The sequence below is a fragment of the Salmo salar genome, chromosome 18 (genome assembly GCF_965601325.2).
Source record: "Salmo salar chromosome 18, fSalSal1, whole genome shotgun sequence".
Lineage (NCBI taxonomy): Eukaryota > Metazoa > Chordata > Actinopteri > Salmoniformes > Salmonidae > Salmo > Salmo salar.
Genome location: NC_138308.1, coordinates 75387539 through 75408892, shown reverse-complemented (window position 1 = coordinate 75408892; position 21354 = coordinate 75387539). Strand labels below are relative to the sequence as shown.

Here is a 21354-nt window from a genome sequence, read left to right as displayed (position 1 = left end):
GAGCAAACAGCCCAACAGCATATCAATTACCCATCCGGCCCTGCTCAGCCAGACGCCACGATGTAACCACTCCCCAGCCCAGCAGACAATAAGATACTGTACAACGCAGATATTACGCCATCTTTTCTGTCACTTACAAATTGTGTCCTGTAGACCCGGCAGCACACCTGTGTGTGTGTGTGTGTGTGTGTTTGTGTTTGTTTGTTTGTTTGATGTGTGTGGGTTTGGTGATTTCCTAGTCGCCTTTGACAATGGAGAGCCATCTGCCAGCCTGTTGTTGTTGTGCCCTTTTCATTGCAGGCAACATGTCTCATGTCACTTCTCTATAAACCCTTCAGGTTCATTTGTTCAGTTTCAGTACTGCTGACGATCTCACACACACACACACACACACACACACACACACACACACACACACACACACACACACACACACACACACACACACACACACACACACACACACACCCCCTCACATCAGAGGTGATTCAGCCGCTCCTGGTATTATTGCAGCTGTGTGGCCCCTAATGACCCACTGAAGTGATCAAATAAAAGGAAAACAGTTGTTCGGCACAGGGACAGGTGGAGTCATACCTCATACCCCATTTTGCTTCTCAGGCTGAGGTGGTATGTCTCACGCCTGCCTTTGTAGCCTATCCTATAGTCTCAGCAGCTGACTGGCGAACTTAAGCTATTAAAACCCTAACATTGCATTTTTACATAGAAAAGGACAGATGAAAAATGAACATGTGTAATGGTCATAACAATGATCATGATGATAATGATGTTATCATTTTAATCCTCTTAGGATTTCACCTCCACTTCTGAGAGCGATTACTTCTTCTTTATGGTGCAATCGCTCGCATGTGTTGTAGTGATGGGGGAAAAAAATCGATACAGTTACATATCGCTTTATTATTTTGGATGATGTCATTTCGATACTTTGTAAAAAATATATTTGTATTTTTGTTAGATTTTTGCTAGGTAGCGTTAGCTAGCGCTAGTCGGCTATACATGCGCCAAAACGCAGATATTTTTCAGCCTATAGCTTAGTTCTCCATCTTCTTTTTAAATAGTGAGCCGATGTGTTTTCAGCACTTTTATTTCCATGACTGATCAAAACACATTTTTGAATTTTCTCATGCTCTCTCTTCTCTCTGCAGCAGACATGTAGTGAGCAATATATTTGGAACATCAAATTGCAATAAAATCACAGTACCAAATCACAATACATATAGAATCAGGAGAATGGCAATACAAATTGTATCCTAAGTATTGTAACAATATCGTATCGTGAGGTCCCTGGCAATTCCCAACTCTAATGTGTTGTGTGTCCATTGGACCATGCGTGTAAAATAGGGGTTTCCTTGGACAGATCAACAATAAATCAACCGATTCATTTTTCAGTGGAATTAGATGTTTAATCAAACAATATCCCTAGATAATGTGGGTACAAGGTGCTGATCATGAGCAAAGTTAAAAAAGTAGGGATTTACAGTTCTTAAAACTACACTTCTCTGACTCTTGTGACAATGGAAATGTAAAACAAACAATTCCATCAACTGTCAATTTCTCATGGCTGTCCACACATCCCATGGTTGGACAAAGTAAACGCTGTTCCCATCTCCTATTCTCACTCTCCTCCCCTGCATGTTTTACATTTCTGTCCCTTATTGCCTTTACACTTGACTAGTTGTGCTGAATCGCGAGCACCAATTAGGGCTTAGAAAACACTCGCATGGCCAATCAGATCCTTGCCAGAGCTCTTATCAAGAACGGTTCTCATTTACGCAGGATACAAGCCCCAATGCCAAGTGGGTGGTTTTCCATGGATAAAAAAATGTGAGATACACACAGTTAGACAAGTCTGTTTGTTCATGGCTGTTATGTGGGATAGTTATTCAAAAGTTGTTTTATTCTATAACAAGGGTTATAAAATCTTCCTCCATCCCTCCTCCTGGACAGTCTACTTTTGTTCCAACATTGTGCTAGTATACCTGTTTCTACCACTAGATGCTCATTAGTACCTTGATTAGCTCAACTTGCATAGCCAATAGCTATCCAGAAGGATGTTTGGCCACACATGTTCTGGAACATTCTGAGTTGGGGGGGGGGGGGGGGGGGGTGGCAGAGCTGGTTAGAGCTTCTCTTCTCTTTAGGGAGGCGAGCTCAGTCCAATTTCAGTGTTAACGTTAGCATCCCAGCTGCAAAGACCCATGTTGAGCATCAATCATCGCCTGCCTTCTGTTTCTCTGTAATGTTTGGAAAAGTTGGCCATGGTCATTAGAGACAAAATGGGGGTCAAGGGGCCACGAGATGTATGTCCCGTAAAACAGCACATACACATTATGCACTGTATGATATGAAACAGCTTGCCTTGACGGATGTGGGTATGTTGAATTATATATATATATTTAATATGACCAGACCGTCTCACAGTGACCTTTTGTGTCAATAACGTTGAGGATACCAGTAACTCATGTTCATACACAACAAGAGAGGAAAATAGTTACTGTGCAATTTTGTAGAGTGGGTAAAACTTATGTAGATTCACCCGGCTGGTAGCTTAGCCAACTTTGCAACTGTTTCTCTTGCCAATGATTGCTAAATGGCATGATTCACTACTAATATTGTGCAACTATAGGAAGCATCAGCAAAGTAATGTGACAACAAATAAATAACTTGTTATCCAATCTTATCCCCAATAACGAACATAAAGTACCTTAAAAAATGTATTTGAAGAGTTTCATTACAAAACACTATCAATTTTCAGAAATGTTGGTAAATTAGCTTTTATTGTTTAAAGAAATTATGAAAACGATTGGTGTGGTTTTTCACTGTCTAATAGGCATGGGGTTGTTCAATGACAGACATGTATTTGTTTCAAATCTATCACTTCATGGTTTCATTTCAGAGACAAATAATCATGTTTTTTGCTAAATGTAGTACTGATAGGTTTTACACAGTCAAACGTAACAAATAACTACATTTTAATAAAGAACTGTACAACTGATATATTTGTGACATATATATATTAATAATAATAATGACTTACAGTAAGTGCTAGAGGTCGACCGATTATGTTTTTTCAATACCGATACCGTTTATTGGAGGACCAAAAAAAGCCGATACCGATTAATCGGCCGAAGAAAAAAAAAATGAAAAAAAAAAGGTATTTATTTGTAATAATGACAATTACAACAATACTGAATGAACACTTATTTTAACTTAATATAATACATCAATAAAATCAATTTAGCCTCAAATAAATAATGAAACATGTTCAATTTGGTTTAAATAATGCAAAAACAAAGTGTTGGAGAAGAAAGTAAAAGTGCAATATGTGCCATGTAAAAAAGCTAACGTTTAAGTTCCTTGCTCAGAACATGAGAACATATGAAAGCTGGTGGTTCCTTTTAACATGAGTCTTCAATATTCCCAGGTTAGATGTTTTAGGTTGTAGATATTATAGGAATTATAGGACTATGTCGTGTCTTTGGGTTACCATTAAACGGAAGATATGTTTATCAATTAGCTCCCTGTAATTATTATCACGCGATTAAACTGATTAATCGTTTAATTGTAATTAACTAGGAGATCGGGGCACCAAGGAGAATATTCAGATTACAAAGCTATAATTTTCCTAATATAACTTTCCTGTACTATAATATTATATTCTATTATAGTATAGGCAGATTATCTTCTAGTTTAATTGGTGTATTTTACCTCTAGTCCAGTCTCATTCCAAACGTCGTAAATTGTTGTATCTGCATGAACCCAGTCTTTACTAAAATCATCCATACATTAATTGTCTTAAAATCATTTATTTACTACACTAAGTAATTAACAGAAAAACATACAAACAGTAATTATCGTCACAAAGGATTGGTATCGGAATGTGCCCTTGTGGGCTAAACAGGCAGGTCGGCCTGTTGAACAATGGATCATAAAAGGTCGGCTGAGAAGTTACACAGGGTTCATTAATATTAACAATTGACAATTGAAGGCTCACTCATTCGGGAACAATTGCAATTAATATATATTTACGCTCAGTGTGTCGTTCTGATTCTTGTTGGAGAGTAGTTCTGTTGGGGAGTTTTGTCCGCGTTCTCTCTCTCTCTCTCTCACTCTCTCGGATAGAATGGATCTTTCAGAGCGACATTCATTAATGTCGTCATCGAATGGTTGTTTCGTTGGTCTTCGCGTTCAATGATATAATTTACTTAGCTGCAGACTAATAATTAATATCAAAGACTTGTTCTTATTCTGTCAGTATCGATAGTCTAAAAGTTAACCACGTGGTATGGTTCACTTTCAGTAGAGGAATTGGAAGGTAAAACCTATGTGGCCACGGAGTGTAGGCCTGGTCTGAAGAAATGTAAATCCGGGGGTGTTTTATAGTGCCCATAGAACAGCTTGTCAAATGACGCCTGGTCCTGTATGGGTCCCTGGGGGCGTGCCTATGACTGAGTTAGATTTGGTTACAGAAATACAATTCTATCACATTACATCAGTACATAGCATCTCAATGTCTTACAAAAGCTTTATCCTTATTAATACATTCCATACACCCATATGATACAAGTCTTAAACTGAGTCTATTATATAAACTGTTTTATGGTAATATGGCTATATTGTCTCTTCTGAGTATCACAAAATGGTACCAAGCGGATCAGTTCGTAGCTGGATTCTTCACCAATCTTCCATACCTTCTCCAGAACACAAAATGTCGCTTGGCTCTCCAATTCTATGAGTTGGAAGAATTTCCTGTGTCTCTCTATGGGCCATGTGGCCAGAGACTCTCCTGGAATTTTAGAGTTTTTACGACCCTTTACACACAGGGTGGATTGTGTGCAAAAGGGAGGGGTCAACTGTCCTCCCTGTACCAAAAGAGGCCAACGTCATGACAACTATTTCTCTCTATACGATTTGTATTTCATATACCTTTGACTATTGGATGTTCTTATAGGCACTTTAGTATTGCCAGTAAAACAGTATAGCTTCCGTCCCTCTCCTCGCTCGTACCTGGCCTCAAACGAGGAACACATCAACAACAGCCACCCTCAAAGCAGCGTTACCCATGTAGAGCAAGGGAAACAACTACTCCAAGTCTCAGAGCGAGTGACGTTTGAAACGCTATTAGCGCGCACCCGCTAACTAGCTAGCCATTTCACATCGATTACACCAGCCTAATCTTGGGAGTTGACAGGCTTGAAGTCATACACAGCGCAATGCATTGCGAAGGGCTGTTTGAATGAACGCTTACGAGACTGCTGCTGCCTACCATCGCTCAGTCAGACTGCTCTATCAAATCATAGACTTAATTATAACATAATAACACACAGAAATACGAGCCTTAGGTCATTAATATGGTCGAATCCGGAAACCATCATCTCGAAAACAAAAGTTTTTCCTGTCAGTGAAATACGGAACCGTTCCGTATTTTATCTAACGGGTGGCATCCCTACGTCTAAATATTCCTGTTACATTGCACAACCTTCAATGTTATGTCATAATTACGTAATAATTCTGGCAAGTTAGTTCGCAACGAGCCAGGCGGCCCAAACTGTTGCATATACCCTGACTCTGCGTGCAATGAACGCAAAATGACACAATTTCACCTGGTTAATATTGCCTGCTAACCTGGATTTTTTTTAGCTAAATATGCAGGTTTAAAAATATATACTTCTGTGTATTGATTTTAAGAAAGGCATTGATGTTTATGGTTAGGTACAGTCGTGCAACGATTGTGCTTTTTTTCGCAAATGTGCTTTTGTTAAATCATCCCCCGTTTGGCGAAGTCGGCTGTCTTTGTTAGGAAGAAATAGTCTTCACAGTTCGCAACGAGCCAGGCGGCACAAACTGCTGCATATACCCTGACTCTGTTTGCAAGAGAAGTGACACATTTTCCCTAGTTAAAAGAAATTCATGTTAACAGGCAATATTAACTAAATATGCAGGTTTAAAAATATATACTTGTGTATTGATTTTAACTTCTTGGGGCTATGTGGGACGCTAGCGTGCCACCCGTGGTGCACCCTATCAACAGCAGGTGCATTTCAAGAGCGGCAAATTTGAAACCAAATAAATGTCAAAATTCAAATTTTTCAAACATACAACTATCTTACACCCTTTGAAAGATAAACATCTCCTTAATCTAACCACGTTGTCCGATTTCAAAAAGGTTTTACGGCGAAAGCATAAAGTTAGATTATGTTAGGAGAGTACATTGACAATAGCTGTGTGTAATGTTTTGTCAATTCAAAGACAGGCGTCACCAAAACCATAAAACCAGCTAAAATGATGCACTAACCTTTTACAATCTCCATCAGATGACACTCCTAGGACATTATGTTAGACAATGCATGCATTTTTAGTTCTATCAAGTTCATATTTATATCCAAAAACAGCGTTTTACTATGGCATTGATGTTGAGGAAATCGTTTCCCTCCAATAACCGGCAGTCAAGTCAGCACCACAAATTAAATAATTAAAATTAGAAAACATTGGTAAAATATTATATTGTCATTTAAAGAATTATAGATTTACATCTCTTGAACGCAATCAACTTGCCAGATTTAAAAATAACCTTACTGGGAAATCACACTTTGCAATAATCTGAGCACTGCGCCCAGAAAAATATGCTTTAGCTATACAGACAAAGGGCCATGTTGGAGAGATCTAAAATCGAAAATACTATGTAAATAATCCATTACCTTTGATTCTCTTCATCAGATGTCACTTCCAGGAATCCCAGGTCCATAACGAATGTAGTTTTGTTCAAAAAAGCTCATCATTTATATCCAAAAAGCTCCGTGTTGTTAGCACATGATCTAAGCCAGCCGGACTTCTCGTCATGAACGAGGGGAAAAAATATATTCACGTTCGTTCAAACATGTCAAACGTTGTATAGCATAAATCATTAGTGCCTTTTTTAACCAGAACATGAATAATATTCAAGGTGGACGAATGCATTCTCTTTTATAACGTATTGGAACGAGGGTACCCAACATGAACTCGCGCGCCAGAGTCTAATCGGCCATCACCGTTCCATGGCTCTTGTTCGGTCAGATCTCACAGTAAAAGACTCAAAACACTTTGTAAAGGCTGGTGACATCTAGTGGAAGCAATAGGAAGTGCCAAAACATTAATCAACCCCTGTGTGTTTCAATGGCATAGGCTTAAAGGTAATTCAACACATCAGGTATCCACTTCCTGTCAGAAAATGTCTCAGGGTTTTGCCTGCCAAATGAGTTCTGTTATACTCACAGACACCATTCAAACAGTTTTAGAAACTTTAGGGTGTTTTCTATCCATATATAATAAGTATATGCATATTCTAGTTACTGGGTAGGATTAGTAACCAGATTAAATCGGGTACGTTTTTTTATCCAGCCGTGAAAATACTGCCCCCTAGCCCCAACAGGTTAAAAGAAATTCATGTTAGCAGGCAATATTAACTAAATATGCAGGTTTAAAAATATATACTTGTGTATTGATTTTAAGAAAGGCATTGATGTTTATGGTTGGAGCAACGTGTACCTAAGCGATTATATGCAGGACAGGCTAGATAAACTAGTAATATCATCAACCATGTGTAGTTAACTAGTGATTATGATTGATTGATTGTTTTTTATAAGATAAGTTTAATGCTAGCTAGCAACTTACCTTGGCTTCTTACTGCATTCGCGTAACAGGCAGGCTCCTCGTGGAGTGCAATGTAAAGCAGGTGGTTAGAGCGTTGGACTAGTTAACCGTAAGGTTGCAAGATTGAATCCCTGAGCTGACAAGGTAAAAATCTGTCGTTCTGCCCCTGAACAAGGCAGTTAACCCACCGTTCCTAGGCCGTCATTGAAAATAAGAATGTGTCCTTAACTGACTTGCCTAGTTAAATAAAGGTACAAAAATAAAAAATAATCAATCGGCCAAATCGGCGTCCAAAAATACCTATTTCCGATTGATATGAGAACTTGAAATCGGCCCTAATTAATCGGCCATTCCGATTAATCGGTCGACCTCTAGTAAGTGCATTCATCTTAAGATAGCTAGGTGAGACAACCACATATCACAGTGAAATATACTGGAGACGAACATTCCATTCCAGCTAAACTATGGATATATGTGTCGATCAAACATTCAGCAGACATGTCATCCAACATATGTCAGGTAGACATACATTGCCTCACCCCTTGACTTTTTCCACCTTTTGTTGTGTTACAAAGTGGGGTTAAAATGGTTTTAATTGTCAGATTTTGTCGACAATATACCCAGAATACTCTGTAATGTCAAAGTGGACAACTATTTTCAGGTCTTGCCATAGATTTTCAAGCCGATTTAAGCCAAAACTGTAACTCGGCCACTCACGAACATTCACTGTCTTCTTGGTAAGCAACTCCAGTGTAGATTTGGCCTTGCGTTATATGTTATTGTCCTGCTGAAAGGTCTTACTCTGTGAACCTTTTTTTAGAAACAAACATTGAATATCCCTTTGAGCATGGCAACGTTATTATTGACACTTTGGATGGTGTATCAATACACCCAGTCACTACAAAGATACAGGCGTCCTTCCTAACTCAGTTGCCAGAGAGGAAGGAAATCTCTCAGGGATTTCACCATGAGGTCAATGGTGACTTTAAAAACATTATGTAACTTTAAAAAGGACTGGGGAGTTTTTCAAATGGAGCTAAGCACAGGCCAAATCCTAGAGGAAAACCTGGTTCAGCATGCTTTCCACCAGACACTGGGAGATTAATTCACCTTTCAGTGGGATAATAACCTACAACGCAAGGCCAAATCTACACTGGAGTTGCTTACAAAGAAGATAGTGAATGTTCCTCACGGGCTGAGTTACACTTTTGAAGTCTATGGCAACACCTGAAAACAGTTGTCTAGCAATGATCAACAACCAATTTGACAGAGCTTGAAGAATTTTGAAAAGAATAATGAGTAAATGTTGCACAGTCCAGGTGTGGAATGCTCTTAGAGACTTAACCAGACGGACTCACAGCTGTAATCGCTGCCAAAGGTGGTTCTAACATTTAGTGCCTATACGGTATTGTACTCTAAATTGATGACTTGATTTACAACACCTGCCATAATATGGACTTGGTCTTTTACCAAATAGGGCTATCTTCTGTATACCACCCCTACCTTGTCACAACACAACTGATTGGCTCAAACACATTAAGAAGGAAAGAAATTCCACAAATGTACTTTTAACACCCGTTATTGAAATTAATTCCAGGTAACTACCTCATGAAGCTTGTTGAGATAATGTCAAGAGTGTGCAAAGCTGTCATCAAGGCAAAGGGTGGCTACTTTCAAGAATCTCAAATATAACATATATTTTGATTTCTATAACACTTTTTTGGTTACAACATGATTCCATTTGTGTTATTTCATAGTGTTGATGTCTTCACTATTATTCAACAATGTAGAAAATAGTAAAATATTAAGAAAAACCCTTGAATGATTAGGTGTGTCCAAACTTTTGACTGGTACTGTATGTATTCCTACTTCTCTTGATTGCATCATTTTACAAGTACCAGATCTTATGTTTCCACTCACATTGAGAAGGCAATGCAGTCTCCAAACGGAGTCTGGCTTGACCTCCAAAGACAATCCTCTTAGCGATAACATGCAAGTGCTGAAATCTGCAACTTTGTGACTTTCTGGTCTTGGCGCGTTCATAAGGAAGATAAATCGCTTGCTCTCTGCAACGCTTAGCACCCTCGCTAACTATTTTTGTCCCCTCTCTCTCTCTCTCTCTCTCTCTCTCTCCCGCCCTCTCTCTCCAGCACCACCAAAGTTTTTGAGAACCCCCAATGACCAAACGGGCGTGCAAGGAGGCGTGGCATCATTCATCTGCCAAGCAACGGGAGACCCACGCCCCAAGATAGTTTGGAACAAGAAGGGGAAGAAAGTCAGCAACCAGAGATTTGAGGTATTAGGTCTATTGTTCTGATGTAAAATGCTCGACAAAAACGGGAATGCTCAACAGTGCTTTTGGTACCCCCACCCCCCTCCCCTCCCATCCCTCTCCAAACCCCTAACACATAATCCATCCCCCCGATCTCGCAAATCACACGCCCGCCTTTGCCACCACGCATGAGTAGGCTTTAATAATCACACTGGCCCAGCCATCTAACATGCATGAGATTTAATGAGCAAGTACACAGCGATTTGGGACATATTCGTAATTAAAGAAAGAATGATGGGGAGTGAAAGAAAGAAAAGGGGGAAGAAATGGTGTGACCCAGATACCTATTTTAACATCATGCTGCATTTGGCTGCTTATGCAAAACGAGGGAGAAGTATCTCTGTAGTTCAAAGATCTTTTGCTTCATGGCATCTTTATCTAAATGCATGTCCCCCTCGCTGTTTTGTTTGGCTGCAAGCTTTGATTTGTCCTTCTCTTTAATCGCCATGACCAATAACACATCTTCTACGAACACTGATAAGATTTCTATAAATTTCTGTGTCATTCCCTTTTGGAGTGTATCATAGTGTGATATGAACAAACACCTTCCTCTCTCCTTGCCATACTACTACTCAGCAATAATGGGTTATCTGGATTTGGAGAGTCTTTGGCGTCTCACAGGTCGGGCAGGCATCACATCTTATCAGAGTTCATCACATTTGTGCTGCTGCACATACTGAATGCTAATGCACTAGCTCGCTAACTCACCCATCGCCACTGCGAGGCTTGCTTGCCACGCCCTTATTCCCCACCTCACTCACGCGGCTGGCTCCTCATCCCTAACAAAGCCCATTTCCCTTTACAGAAACACTGAGACTTTCTCAACACAATTTTCTTTCTCTTTGAGTTTGAAATGGGAAAGGGAGCACTTTTACTTACCATCATCACGCGCTCTTGCAATGATTGCCCAAATGTGCCCTTGTCGCTTGGCCACTGAACCGTCAAGGTGTTTTGTTCAACTAACACATGAAATTATATGCTCTGAACTGTACCAGTGAGTGTCGAGGCCGGCCTTTCTGCGTGTGTGTTTGTGCTTGTGTGTCTGTATATGAAGCAGAGGTCCTTAACAGTCAACTTTTTTTTTAAACCTACCTAAAAATGCTTAAAAATGAGTTATGATACAGGGCTTTCTAAAAACAGTGAGTATACAGCATGGAACGATAGCTGTAAAAGCTACAAAACACCCGTTTGTGAACATTTTACGTGTTGTATGTCCAAAACAATTGGTCATGTCTTTTTGTACTGCTATCACGTCTTGGTGATAACAATTGTTCGTCACTGTTTATTGAACCACATTTAATTGTTTGTTATTGTTCTGTCCCATTGAAATATTTCAATGTTTTTAATAGTTTGTTAACTTTAAGAGTGGGGCGAACCAAAATGTACATGCAATATAAAACAGACATAAAAGTCCAAATGATTCGTTCTGGCCAATGGATACTTTCCCATTCTTAAAGTTAGTTGGTCACTTTGATTATCTTCCCAATAATTGATACACAAGTTCAGCTCATATTTTGGATCCAAAGTTGATGTCGGAGAGCTGTAAGCCACCTTTGAATTTACACATCATGGCCAAAAGGATGTGGACACCCTTTCAAATCAGTAGAATCGGCTGTTTCAGCCACACCCGTTGCTGACAGGTGAACAAAATCGAGCACACAGCCATGCAATCTCTGTAGACAAACATTACCAGTAGAATGGCCCATACTAAAGAGCTCAATGAATTTCAACATGGCACCGTCATAGGATGCCACCTTTCCAACAAGTCAGTTAGTCAAATTTCTGCCCTGCTAAAGATGCCCTGTCAACTGTAAGTGCTGTTATTGTGAAGTGGAAACGTCTAGGAGAAACAACGGCTCAGCCATGAAGTGTTAGGCCACACAAGCTCACAGAACGGGACCGCCGAGTGCTGTAGTGCGTAGAGCGTAAAAATCGTCTGTCCTCAGTTGCAACACTCAATGCTCATGTGGCTGAATGGAAGCAAGTGTCCATATACTTACTTTTGGCCATGTGGTGTATATTATATTTAATCTTCCAGTACATCACTAGATAATAATAAGATGCATATAACTAATAATGGCCCTCTGAACACAACTGATCTGGTAATAACTATACCAATGGCTAGTCAATCATAACCACAAACAACAGTCTAAGGCCATAACTAGCCATGCAAAACTTTGATCAATAGTCACAATGATGACATTATTATCTACAGTTGAAGTCGGAAGTTTACATACACTTAGGTTGGAGTCATTAAACTTGTTTTTTAACCACTCCTCAAATGTCTTGTTAACAAACTATAGTTTTGGCAAGTCGGTTAGGACATCTACTTTGTGCATGACACAAGTAATTTTTCCAACAATTGTTTACAGACAGATTATTTCACTTATAATTCCCTGTATCACAATTACAGTGGGTCAGAAGTTTACATACACTAAGTTTACTATGCCTTTAAAAAGCTTGACATCATTTTCTGGAATTTTCCATGGCTTTAGAAGCTTCTGATAGGCTAATTGACATCATTTGAGTCAATTGGAGATGTACCTGTGGATGTATTTCAAGGCCTACCTTCAAACTCAGTGTCTCTTTGCTTGACATAATGGAAAAATCAAAAGAAATCAGCCAAGACCTCAGAAAAAAAATTGTAGACCTACACAAGTCTGGTTCATCCTTAGTAGCAATTTCCAAACGCCTGAAGGTACCACGTTCATCTGTACAAACAATAGTATGCAAGTATAAACACCATGGGACCACGCAGCTGTCATACCGCTCAGGAAGGAGACGAGTTCTGTCTCCTAGAGATGATTGTACTTTGGTGCGAAAAGTGCAAATAAATTCCAGAACAACAGCAAAGCCCTTGTGAAGATGCTGGAGGAAACAGGTACAAAAGTTATCTATATCCACAGTAAAACGAGTCCTATATCGACATAAACTGAAAGGCCGCTCAGCAAGGAAGAAGCCACTGCTCCAAAACCGCCATAAAAATGCCAGACTACGGTTTGCAACTGCACATGGGGACAAAGATCGTACTTTTTGGAGAAATGTCCTCTGGTCTGATGAAACAAAAATAGAACTGTTTGGCCATAATGACCGTCGTTATGTTTGGAGGAAAAAGGTGGAGGCTTGCAAGCCGAAGAACACCATCCCAACCGTGAAGCACGGGGGTGGCAGCATCATGTTGTGGGTTGCTTTGCTGCAGGAGGACTGGTGCACTTCACAAAATAGATGGCATCATGAGGGGGGAAATTCTGTGGATATATTGAAACAACATCTCAAGACATCAGTCAGGAAGTTAAAGCTTGGTCGCAAATGGGTCTTCCAAATGGACAATGACCCCAAGCATACTTCCAAAGTTGTGGCAAAATGGCTTAAGGACAACAAAGTCAAGGTATTGGAGTGGCCATCACAAAGCCCTGACCTCAATCCCATAGAAAATATGTGGGCAGAACTGAAAACGCTTGTGCAAGCAAGGAGGCCTACAAACCTGACTCAGTTACATCAGCTCTGTCAGGAGGAATGGGCCACAATTCACCCAACGTGTTGTGGGAAGCTTGTGGAAGGCTACCCTAAATGTTTGACCCAAGTTAAACAATTTAAAGGCAATGCTACAAGTAGTAATTGAGTGTATGTAAACTTCTGACGCACTGGGAATGTGATGAAAGAAATAATAGCTGATATAAATCATTCTCTCTACCGTTATTCTGACATTTCACATTCTTAAAAGTGGTTTTCCTGACCTAAGACAGGGAATCTTTACTCTGATTAAATGTCAGGAATTGTGAAAAACTGAGTTTAAATGTATTTGGCTAAGGTGTATGTAAACTCCCGACTTCAACTGTACATACTACAGATGTGGTATCTCTTCCTCAAACACATACAATGAGATGCACACGTGGGTTCTATATCAATTGCTTGAAAATCCATCCTCTCTTTGTCTCCCCCCCTTCATCTGCTCTTAATTGAAAAGACATGACAAAAACTATTTGGTGGAAGCTTGCTTCGGGCTGGCTTTCACCTGGACACATATTTCAGGAGAGGAGGTGAAGGGTGGATGGTCTTTATAGACAATTGAGAAAAGAGCCAAACACTCACTCAAATAAGGATCTGATGTTAGGGTATACTAGCCATAGCAGCTTCCATTGTTTTCTGATGGGAAGCACAGTGTGTTTGGCACCATCAGTGTTGTAGGCCAAATGTTTTTATACTCTTCTGCAGGAGTGGTTGCAATTACTCTGTGCAAACTTCCGTCACTGATTGGGAACAAAAAAACTCCTTTAACATATCTTGTTTCTCGCACCTGCAGGTGATTGATTTCGATGACGGCTCTGGCTCGGTGTTGAGAATTCAGCCCTTGCGTACGCCCCGAGACGAAGCCATATATGAGTGTGTTGCCTCCAACACTGTTGGAGAGCTGAGTGCTACTACGAGACTCACTGTTTTACGTGGTAGGTGCTGCTTTCTCCACAACCAAAATGCTAACTCCTCTTCCTTTAACTCTCAGTTTCTTCAACTAACCAGGTAAGCGAGACATTCTTTGTTTCTATGTCTGGTCTGTCTGGCCTTTCTGTCTGTCCTCTTTCTTTTCTTTTTCTCACACTTATTGTACACTTTGTTGAATCTCAGGTTTTGCCACAGTATTCCACTCATGTTGAATTTACTGACTTAATTGGTCTTACTCCATTAGCGACTTAGCCAAATACGGATTTTCTAAGTCAATTAACACATTTTCTTACAGTTTCCTGACACAATAATTAAGATGCTGTTTGAGTTATGCAAAGTAGTTTTCCATTGCTGGCTCTTGGTGTTCTAATGGAATGCTGAGTGCTATTCAATTCAGATTTCATTTTACTTATCTGCTCTTGCTTTAATATTCACTTAACTGGAGAAAAGGTATGACTCTTTTAATCAGGTTTAGAACTAGTAGCTAATTTCATCATATTGTTCATGAAATATCATGCTTTAGTTTTATCGTAACCTAACTAAATGAGATTCCTGTATTTTATTTATTTAATTTTTTTCACCCCTTTTTTCTCCCCAATTTCATGGTATCCAATTGGTAGTAGTTACAGTTTTGTCTCATCGCCGCAACTCCCGTACAGACTCGGGAGAGGCGAAGGCCGAGAGCCATGCGTCCTCCGAAACACAACCCAACCAAGACGCACTGCTTCTTGACACAATGCCCATCCAACTCGGAAGCCAGCCGCACCAATGTGTCGGACGAAACACCGTACACCTGGCGACCGTGTCAGCGTGCACTGCGCCCGGCCCGCCACAGGAGTCGCTAGTGCGCGATGAGACAAGGATATCCCTGCCGACCAAACCCTCCCTAACCCGGACAATGCTGGGCCAATTGTGTGCCGCCCCATGGGTCTCCCAGTCGCAGCTGGCTGCGACAGAGCCTGGGCTCGAACCCAGAATCTCTAGCGGCACAGCTAGTACCGCGATGCACTGCCTTAGACCACTGCGCCATTCGGGAGGCGAGATTCCTGTATTTTGTTGTAACTTTGTAATACTTGCAGTTGCTTGAGACACTTTGAATACTTTAAATACTGACAGCAAAAATTGGTCCCAAATCTAAAGTTGCTGCGAATACCACAATCATAACCACTGCCACATACCGTACATATAAAAAGCAAATGTTTATCTTGATTTCACACAACATCCTATTCAAAACGCAAATGCTTACTGGCCCCGGACTCAAAAATATATTGTACTTGTAGACCTATCTCTCTAAAGCAGAGACTTGTTATGCTCTGAATGGAGAATTGGCTCTAAAATCCCTTGACACGCTGAATGAGGTGTGCTCCATTATCCCCCACAATTACACAACAGCTCCCCACCTATAGAAAAGAGCCAGCTCTGTATATTCTCTCTGAAGCGCCTTGTCCTCTCTTCCTTATCACCACCGCCGAGATGAACAAAAGGCCCCTGGCACGGTCCCCAAGGGCCCTTTGAAAAGGAAAGGTGGCAGATTCTCATGCAATCTCTCCCCTGTTTACGCTATGTTTCTGCACGTGTATGTTTATGTATGTGTGTAGAAACACAATAACAATAACATGCACGTGCACGGCACACACACACACACACACACACACACACACACACACACACACACACACACACACACACACACACACACACACACACACACACACACACACCCCCCGAGAGACTGGCGAAGGAAATGAGTGTCACAGCATCTGCTTCACTGAACCTGTGCCTCTCAGCTCCAATGCCAAGGCATTAGCATGTATATTACCATTCCATTTCACTTTGTCCCTAGCTATACCTACCCTTCCTTGTATCCCATCACCAGTTTGAAGGTGAGCGTAGCCGCATCTGCCGCAGCAAAAAGCCCTTCCTGTGTTGCAGTAAAGTGATGCTCTCTGGTCAAGACAGATGAGTATGTCTCTCACTCACTTATGCAGAGACCCAGGCATACATACACTTTCACATCCCCATCCACACAAATCCTCAACAGACCTGTTAATTTCTACCTGAATGAGAATATTCACCAAATAGTGATTTTTCGGGGGCTTTATGCCTTTTTCTCTAGAATGTGTATTATAACCAGCACAACCAGCCAAATTCAAACATGGTCAAAGTTTCGCCACCCAACTTATTTTGGAGGCCTCATGTCTTATTCATGTAGTCTACTGAGCTGGGATGGAAGGGTGAACTTTTACATTAGAGGGCAGGGTGGTGGGTATAGTTTGAGGACAATGTAAGGGTAGTGTACTTTTACAAGGTTAAATTGCAATGCATAATACATAACACAAAAAGCCATAGAGATACCATTTTCTTTCTGCCTTGTACCAAAAATACTCTACGTATCTCTGACATGGTTCTGTATCTCCCTTGGAGAATGCAGTATGTCTGTATTTGCACGCCAAGATTTATTTGGGAAACTCCTCTGCCAGGTTCTTTATTTGGTGTTTGATACCACCAAAAATTCCAATCTGAGTTCAATCTGTCGGCATAGCTAGGAGCTTTAGAGATTCTCTATCCCACCTTGTATACCTCTTGCCGAGACGCTACAGCCACAAGGCCGCAATAGATACATAAACAGATCACCAGATGAAGACACTGCTAAGTAATACATATGAAGTGACTGTTCATTTAGTTCATTTGAGCTCTACCGCCCTGTGCTAGGAGATTGGTTAGCATCTGTTTCTGGTAGCCTGCTCCAGGAGGAGATAATGGCTAATTCCATAAAGGGGGAAAAGTAAAATTGTTGTAATTGCCACAGTCATGAAGCATCAGGGCTGCGAGGTGAAGGATCCAGTGGCAGAGATATTAGCATTTGGATGAGCCACGGACTTGATGGGAAATGCTATTAGCAATGAACTTTCCTGGCTTAAAGAGAGAAAGTAATTTGCATGAAAGGCGAACCGCTAGCATAATGATGTTCGTACCCGAAATCTACTTGTCCAATGAATGAGGGCCCTAGTTGCATATTGTACTTTTTTCCCCCTTGGATCTCTTTCTCCCTCGGTTTTGATTAACTCAGAGATGACTTAAGTCATATGTGATATGGGTGTTTGAATTAAGGTTGTCTGATTTGAAATTGGAATTGGAAAACGGTAGGAGATGAAGGGTGATAAAAGATTAAAGGGAAGCAGATAAAATGGTGCAGGAGTCATAGTGTAGTTTTGATACCACGTATAGCATACAGTACCAACTTATGAGTCATAATACCCATAAAACCTAGCGGTCAAACGGGGAAAGGGTTCCAATCATTTTTCCACCATTCATTTTTCCCATCAGGGATTTTAGAAACACTTAAAATAAGGGCTGTGTTTCATGTAGGTTTACCCTGGCGTGACGTTTTGATAACCGTGTAAATCTGTCTTAAGACAAGGTGACTTTTATCAATATATTCGCCTGTGTTTACCCCCCCAAAATGTAATGCCAATTAGCTGCTAATGTGGCTATCATAAAGACCGACAAATGCCATGAGGATCTGGACGAGACTGACGAATCGAGGCGAAGATAAGTATCTCTGGATTAATTATCTAATGTTAGCTAAATGTAGTAATTAATAAATTGGCTACATTTCTTTAAATGGACAATTTTGTGAAGTGTATTGTGTTTGACCGCTAGGTTTTATGGGTATTATGACACCTCCACTGTGGGGCTCTATTAGATTTTAACATTTGATTTTTTTCATCTGATTTTACGACATGTGTTCTGATACAGCAGGACATTTAGCATATTCCCCCAGGACATAATAACACATAATAAGACATAGAACCTCAAAATGTTAAAGTTGATTGCACCAGCCAATATGTCAGCCAAGTGTCCACGCTCTATAGATGGAGATAGAACCATCAGTTTGTCATTCTAATCTATATCCATTACATGTCAGCTGGAGCAATTAGCTATAGTTTCAGTAGTGGGAAATTCAATTAAAATAATTGCCTTTCTATGTAGGCACCCAAACACAAGCACATACCTCATTTTACTTAGGCAGCACAATCGTATGCTATTATCACGTGGTATGGCTGTGTCAACTTTCTTCGCTTCAGATTCAGTCGTGATTACGGAAGTTAATGTATCCATATATTCCCATTATACTGTGAACAGCGATTTCTCTCGCCGTTCTCACAATCATGCAGAGTTGTGCTGATGTGCTCAACTTGATAGTGGATAAGAGTGGAACATAGGAAGACTCTCTACTGTGACGAAAAAAAGCCCTAAACAAAATCCATAATTTCTGTTTGTGAGGAGTGGTGCAGGGTGCTCTCGCTCTGTAAAAGTGGCCATGTTGTAGGAAAGAATGATCTTTTCACCCATAGCCAGAAGAAGCCTGTAGACTATAGCTTATGTTGCATACTTAACTTTCTACACTTTGCAGTCTTCAGACACTCAAGAAGAGTATAGTTTGAATAGTGCATATTCATAATACGGAATGAGAAATTTCCTCAGAAAACTAAGGCTGAGTATACACAGGCAGCCTTATTCTGTTCTTTTGCCCAATTATTGGCAAAAGATCTGATCTGATTAGTCAAAAGACCAATAGTGGAAAAATATCAGAATTGCCTGTGTAAACACAGCCTAAGTGCATGAAGGAATTAAGTGCATCTACTTCTGTAAAGAGAGGAGGAAGATAATATAATTCCACCCACGTAAACCAATAAGAATGTCCATTAAAAAGTGATTTGTGTGTTGGTACTGTATGTATTTGTACGCCTTACTGGCATAGATTCACAACAGTGATAAACTTAAACCAATGTTCCCAGTCTGAAGTTCAGAGTCAGAGTAGAACCCAGACAAATAATATCCTATTCTTTATGTTATCATTCCCCCGAGTTGCAGTGCCCAGACTACGCTTGCTTTTTAAATCCAGCAAGGAACAGAATAAGTCTAGACCGAGAATATTCTTAAGCACCACACAGACATATCACATATTTTTTTTTTACTCCTCTTCACCATACTACTTTGCATGGATTTGCATTTCAAGTCCACTAGGAACTACTTTTCTGTGTCGTGATGTAGGGTCTTAATACAAATTCTTCACATTACTTTGTTTCTCTGCAAGTTTCTCTACTCTGTACTCTACTCTGTATCTCAGGTTGTACTTCAAAGAAGCACAGCCCGAAAGAAAAAACAAAACATTGACTGAGTGCTCAAATTGCTCGTGAAGCAAATAGCTGGCTCAGCTGTCTTGGACTGCCAGAGCAAGGCATGCAGTGAGGGCGAAGCAGGTGGCTATTGTAAAATTGCAGAGCCTGAGATCACTATGCTTGCGAAAAAGCAATGCAGGAGGTGAACAAGGCAGCATAGGGGGCCAGGAGAGAGGACGCTGTTCAGTTTGGTTCACCGGCAAGTTCTGTAGACGCCAAGACCCAGGCTACAATACAGAAGACTCGGAACACTCATTTGTGCTGCAGAAGTACTTTTTTCAATAAATAGAGGCTTTCAAAATCCCGCTGACTTCAACCCAGGTGAACTCCTTTTGAGGGGAAGAATACATGGAAGAATTATTACATAGAAGTCCCTGAGACAGCCGTTTTAAGTGTATCAGAAGTTCTGTAACCTTATTTGTGCATGGGTGAAAAAAGAACCCCCGTCATCCCATACTCTTGTCTGAGATGTTTGACCCATTCATGTTTCCTAAATCAGCAGAAATGTGCATTTCTTTCTGGTTCCTGGGCAGTTGAGTAACAGGTGGAGCGTGGCAGTTGGTTATTTCCATCAGGGCAAAAATAAGTCATTTGTAGGGAAATTCCATCAGGCCGAATTGAACAGACACAGATTATTTAGACTTCCCATTTTGGATTTTCATTACACCCTCTTCTAAACGCATCCGTAGACAGAGGTATTTCGTCAATATTGTCAGATTGTCCCTGTCTTCTATAAATCTGTCCAGATAGATAGCTTTTGCAATATGTGCGTTTTTCAAACAACCACAAGCCTCTGAATGATTGTAAAAACTGTGGTGACTCTGCACATTATAATATAAATCTGCTGGACAATAGGAAGAGTCTTGCATTGGCACTCCCCTCAATTCTAAATCTCCCCAGTCTCGTTCATCACCAAAAATGGAACAGATAATGACAAGTTATTTATGATTGTAATTAAAAAGATTGAATTGACTGTCTTCGAAGAAATTGATCTCTCGGTGGATGATAATTCTCAACATTTCTGCTTAGTTCATCGAGGGGGAGAATCGGTATTTGTACAGTACTGGGCATGATTTAAGACGAAAAAGAGAGCTGACGTGGTGTTTAGCAAAAAATGACCCACGTCTGGCTGCTAACAAGATGGATGTGAAGCTTTACGGTCCAATAGCAAGTGTGAAAACATCTGCTGAAGCCACAAAGGCACTGGGATTGCACTGTGAAAATGATAGATAACATGGTGGCCAGGATGGCACAGTATTTTCTTTTATTAAAGTAAACACAACCCCCTATAAATGAATCATTATCGATTCGGAGAGATAGGGACAGTTGTTTTCTGCTTGGTGCTCCCAGACATCATGCAGTGTCCTATGTAACAACCTCAGGTTGCAAAATTGGGGGTGCAATTAGTTGCTTACTGATTGAAAATGCTAATGTCTTGTCACCTCTCCTGACAACAATCATTTTACTTGTTAATGGCCCCCTTAAGGTTGGAGAATACAAAAAAAAAGCCAACCAACTAATCTCCTACATGGGCACGCCAGACAAGGCCTTTTGCAAGCAAATTTCAAGGCCTAAACATTCCAATACCCAAACAGTATACACTGAGTGTAAAAAAAACATTAGGAACACATGCTCTTTCCATGACATAGACTGGCCAGGTGAATCCAGCTGAAAGCTATGATCCCTTATTGATGCAACTTGTTTAATTCATTTCAATCAGTGTAGATGAAGAGGAGGAGACATTAACAA

General features: G+C 40.4%; 1 protein-coding gene across 20 annotated transcripts in view; it reads left to right on the top strand.

The window, feature by feature from the left end:
* LOC106577623 (receptor-type tyrosine-protein phosphatase delta) overlaps positions 1-21354 on the top strand; it is a 645609-nt gene that overhangs the window by 504732 nt on the left and 119523 nt on the right. For all 20 annotated transcript variants that reach the window (XM_014155859.3, XM_045701363.2, XM_014155852.3 and 17 more), the window contains 2 exons: positions 9798-9943; positions 14283-14424. In XM_014155859.3, coding sequence (XP_014011334.1) covers positions 9798-9943; positions 14283-14424 — 288 coding nt within the window. The remainder of the gene's footprint in view (positions 1-9797; positions 9944-14282; positions 14425-21354) is intronic.